This window comes from Trachurus trachurus, assembly GCF_905171665.1.
Source record: "Trachurus trachurus genome assembly, chromosome: 14".
Lineage (NCBI taxonomy): Eukaryota > Metazoa > Chordata > Actinopteri > Carangiformes > Carangidae > Trachurus > Trachurus trachurus.
In genome coordinates, this window is record NC_139903.1 from 31,873,584 (window position 1) to 31,878,091 (window position 4,508).

General features: G+C 41.1%; 1 protein-coding gene across 1 annotated transcript; it reads right to left on the reverse strand.

Moving 5' to 3' along the window:
• Nucleotides 1-1,786: 1,786 nt before the first annotated feature.
• On the reverse strand, nucleotides 1,787-2,710 carry LOC310997291 (odorant receptor 131-2-like; the record flags this gene model as incomplete). Its single annotated transcript, XM_083986967.1, has 1 exon — nucleotides 1,787-2,710. One exon carries the CDS (start codon nucleotides 2,708-2,710, stop codon nucleotides 1,787-1,789), a length of 924 nt encoding a protein of 307 aa, XP_083843093.1.
• Nucleotides 2,711-4,508: the final 1,798 nt, after the last annotated feature.

Consider the following 4,508-nt stretch of genomic DNA (forward strand, 5'->3'; position numbering starts at 1 on the left):
TGTTCCATGGGCACATGTGTGTGTGCCTGCAGAGAGAGAGAGAGACCGAGTCCAGCAGTAGGAGGGGCTGACTGACAGAGATGAGAGACGGTGGTTTAAAAAAAACCCCATAATAATAATATTATTTTATGTCGGAGACTATGGCGGGCCCAAATGAGTCTCGTTAATTACCGTCATCGGAAATGCCGTTCTGCCCGCGTGGTCGTATGCGGATACAGGACGCATTACCGCTTACACCTGTGTTCACACACATGTGGTCACAATGCGACCCCGACTGCCCGACTGGAGGTGGTCTGGCCCATGGGATCACAATCCATCCTCAATGCACCCTGGTTGCCTTACTTTCAAGTGGTCCAGCGTGACTGCAGTCTGATCACTGAGAACGCATGTTAATACCAGTTTTAAACGGGGTTGACATTTACCTTGGTCTATAGGTCGCACCGGTGTATAAGCCGCACCCAACTTTTTAGATGAAAAAAAAAGGAAAAAAAGTGCGACTTATACACCTAATTTTACGGTACTTTCACCCCTGGTAGTCATTCAGCCCGGTGATGGAGGGTTTCTTGGGGACTGGGATAATGGTGGGGTGTTTGAGGCAGGAAGGGACTACACAAAGTTCCAGGGACCTGTTGAAGATCGGGGCCAGTTGGTCTGCACAGACTTTAAGGCAGGAGGTGATACTCCATCTGGGCCTGCAGCCTTCCTGATCTTCTGTCTCTGGAAGATCCGGCTCACTTCCTCATTGCACACTGTGGGTTTGGGAGGGGGGAGTTGGGAAGGGGAGGGAGTTGGGCTGGGATGAGTGGGTGGGATGGGGTGGGAGGGAGGTGTGATGTGAAAATGAGAGATTTCAGACATCCGGGGAGGATATAGATAAACTGCTCAATAGCTGTGTGCATATTTAGTTATTTAGTTCTTTATTTTTTGCACAATTTGAAAGAATACACATAAAACATGATAGGTCATAATGAACCAGTGCAGGGAGAGGCCAAAAAACCATGTTGGGTTTATTTGAAGCCTCCACCTTATAATAATAATAATAATATTACTATTACAATTTCATGGACAAAAGCAAAATATATCAGAAATCATGAAAAGAATTATAGCTGCTGCACAGCGATGGGTTGGGTCCGGGCTATTTTTTTGTGTGGTAAATTTAGTCAAATTCTGAGCAACAAACAGGAGAATAAGAAGACAGGACAGTTGACCTTATAATGTTCATTTTGCACCAGTTGAGGATCAAACCTGCAACTTCTGGAACTAAAGAGCATTGTCTATAGCATTGAGCTAATTGGCAAGTGGCAGTTCCACAGTGGCTTCACAAAATGCAAAATAAATTAATCTTGACAGCATGGAAATGTTGGTGATTTGTTTTTAATAATAAGTGTTTTGCTTCACAAGAGAAAATCTGATGTTTAAAAATGTCACTCTTACATTGACTGCAGTTGTTCCCATGAGAGCAGATTTCAAAATGTCACATGTCCTTGGAGTTGGGTAAATCAGGCAAGGGGGCCGGACATTTATGTAAAGTTTGGTGAGTTTTCACCCATGGGAAGTAGGATTTTCTCGGAAGAAGAAGAAAGAAAGAATTCCTCAGAATACAATAGTGTCCTGGCAGCTTAGTTGCCTGGACCCTAATTAATAAAAAAATTTGACTAACAACAATAATATATAATCATTTTTTTGAGAGGAGAGTAGTGCCCAGCTTCACCAGATGCAACAGCAAGGTTTTACAAGCCTTATAAGCTGAAACACTGTCGGCTGAACTGTGATCTGAGGCGAGACCTCAGCCTTTACTAACATGACTTATTGTCAGTCGACAGCACAGATGGTAAAAGAGAACGGGCCTGATGGTCTGATCTCTGATCCCATAGATGAGAGAAGTCAGACATCTGGGGAGGATATAGATGAACACATAAACAACACTCTTGATACGTGAGATAGTTACCCTATGCAGGATTGTTGAGAGGTAATGAACAATAGCAGAATGCATTGTTGAGAAGAGACTGAGGCCCAGCTGTGCTAGATGCAGGAGCAGTGTGTTACGAGCCTTTTGAGATGAATCTTTGTCTGTAGAGGCTGACCTGGCTGCTATCATCACACCAATATATGAGGAGATTATTGCCACAGCAGCAAATAAAAACACAAAATAAGTGTAAACCTGGTCATAAAGATAAGTTATTGGCTCATCCAGCAGGAGTATGTTTGAGCAAACATCAGTCATCTGCAGGTTTTCCAGGTCTTTAAATTGGAAAATTGACAATAAAACAACTCTAGTAAGGATATTTAGTAAACTAATGGTCCAAACCACAATTATAGCTAAAGCAGTGTTTTTGATAGTGATGATGGCAGCATGCCTTAGTGGGTAGCACACAGCTACACACCTCTCCAGTGACATAACCACTAGTGTGAGAGGAGAGATTTCATCTGTAAGCTTTGAGAACATAACAAGAACACAACACACAGGATATGTTAATATTATCCTACAAGCAGCAATTATATACATTAACTCGCCAAATGCCAACAGAGCAGTGTCTGCAAAAAGGAGATTATACAGAAGAATGTAACGTGAGGTCTCTCTAAACACCAGTTTACTCCTCAGGGTGAAAAGCATAATGCAGTTGATAAAGAGAAAGACACAGCATGGCATTCCAATCAGAATGGAAATCAAGACTCTTTCCAATAACCTCTCATCTTGTTGACTAGACATGTTACTATCACTTATGTTGAGACCCTGAGATTGGTTTGCATATGACATTTTAGAAAAACATTTCAGACCAAAAATAAATATGAGTCTATTAGTGTAATTAAAACACAACAGTGTATCAATTTTGTGTATTTGGATTCCTAAAACAGTGAATACAGGTCAGCACTAGAGTACAGATACCTGTTAGATTTGCAAACCTGAAGATTGTTCACATACACATTCCCTGCGCTGACAGTTATCAGGTTAGAGGCCATGACTAATTTCATGTGAGCAGAACTGTTCTGCAAATCTCACCTGTCCTCACACACTATATCTTAGCTCAGTTTTCCCGCCCACTTCATGACACTAGGTGGACATCCAATAATCTTGCTCATGACATATTTCCAGTGTTGGAAATAGCATCTGAATTTGTCTCGCTTGAATGTGGTGTTGTTTTTGGATTAGGGTTAGGGATGTGAAAAGCATCCAGTATTTGTATTTGTATTCAGATACAATTTAAAATAGGTGTAAAAATCTAATTTAGGATAGTAAAAATAAGTATTCTTTAATTAACCATTATAATAACAGGGTTTCCGCTACATGCACAATTGATCATGGCGCACCGCCACGGCAAAATAAAAGCTGCCACACCTTACCTTACTAGATCAACTAAAGTAAAGTTTTTTAAACGTTTAAAGTTTTTAACTAGGGAAAACATTGAACCCTATGACAATTTATTTTTAGTTTTTTCAGTTTCCAAAATTGGAATTATAACATGCACAAGACAACTGGATGTCCACATAAGTGTCATGAAGTGGGCGGGAAAACTGAGCTAAGATATAGTGTGTGAGGACAGGTAAGACTTGCAGAACAGTTCTGCTCAAATGAAATTAGCCATGGCCTCTAACCTGATAACTGTCAGCACAGGGAAAATATTCATGAATCATTTTCTGATATGCAAGCAAATGTAACAGGTACCTGTACTCTAAAGATGACATGTATTCACTGTTTAAGGATTGCAAAGTGCAGAAAAATTGTTATGCTATTGTGTTTTAATTACATCAATAGGTTCATATTTATTTTTTGTCTTAAACATTTCTCTAAAATGTCATATGCAAACCAATCTCAGGGTCTCAACATTAGTGACAGTAATATGTCTGTTCAACAGTATCAGGGGTTACTGGAAAGAGTCTTGTTTTCTACTCTGATTGGAATTGGAATGTAACATGGCTTTGCCACTCATATTATTAAATATGCTTAACAATTGGACCTTATTGAGCTGGATAGCCTGTCTGCTGCTCATATCAAAGAACAGATTATGAACTGCTTGTTCAAGAGTGGCTTCACCACTGAATTGCTGCAGGACGTTTTTCATAGGATTCTGCAGTGATGGGGCTAATGTGATGCTGGGAGTGAAGTCAGGTGTTGGGAAGCTGCTTCAGGATGACTTTCCAGGCATTGTACTGTGGCACTGCCTTAATCACAGACTGGAGCTGGCTGTGGACCAGGCACTGGAGGCAACAGGGGGAACAAAAGACTTCCAGGCCTTCCTTGACAGCCTATATTCATTGTATAGTCAGTCACCAAAAAACATGCGAGAGCTAAGTGAATGTGCTCACAATTTACACATCCAGCTCAGAAGAATTGGAAGAGTGTTCAGTGTTCGCTGGGTTGCTTCCTCATACATGGCAGTCACTGCAGTTTGGCACTCTTATCCAGCACTGGCACAACATTTCCACAAGGCACCAGAGGATGAGACAAGGGACAGCAGAGACAGAGCGTCTCCTGTCAAAGCTGTGCTCTGTAAACTTCCTGAAAAGTC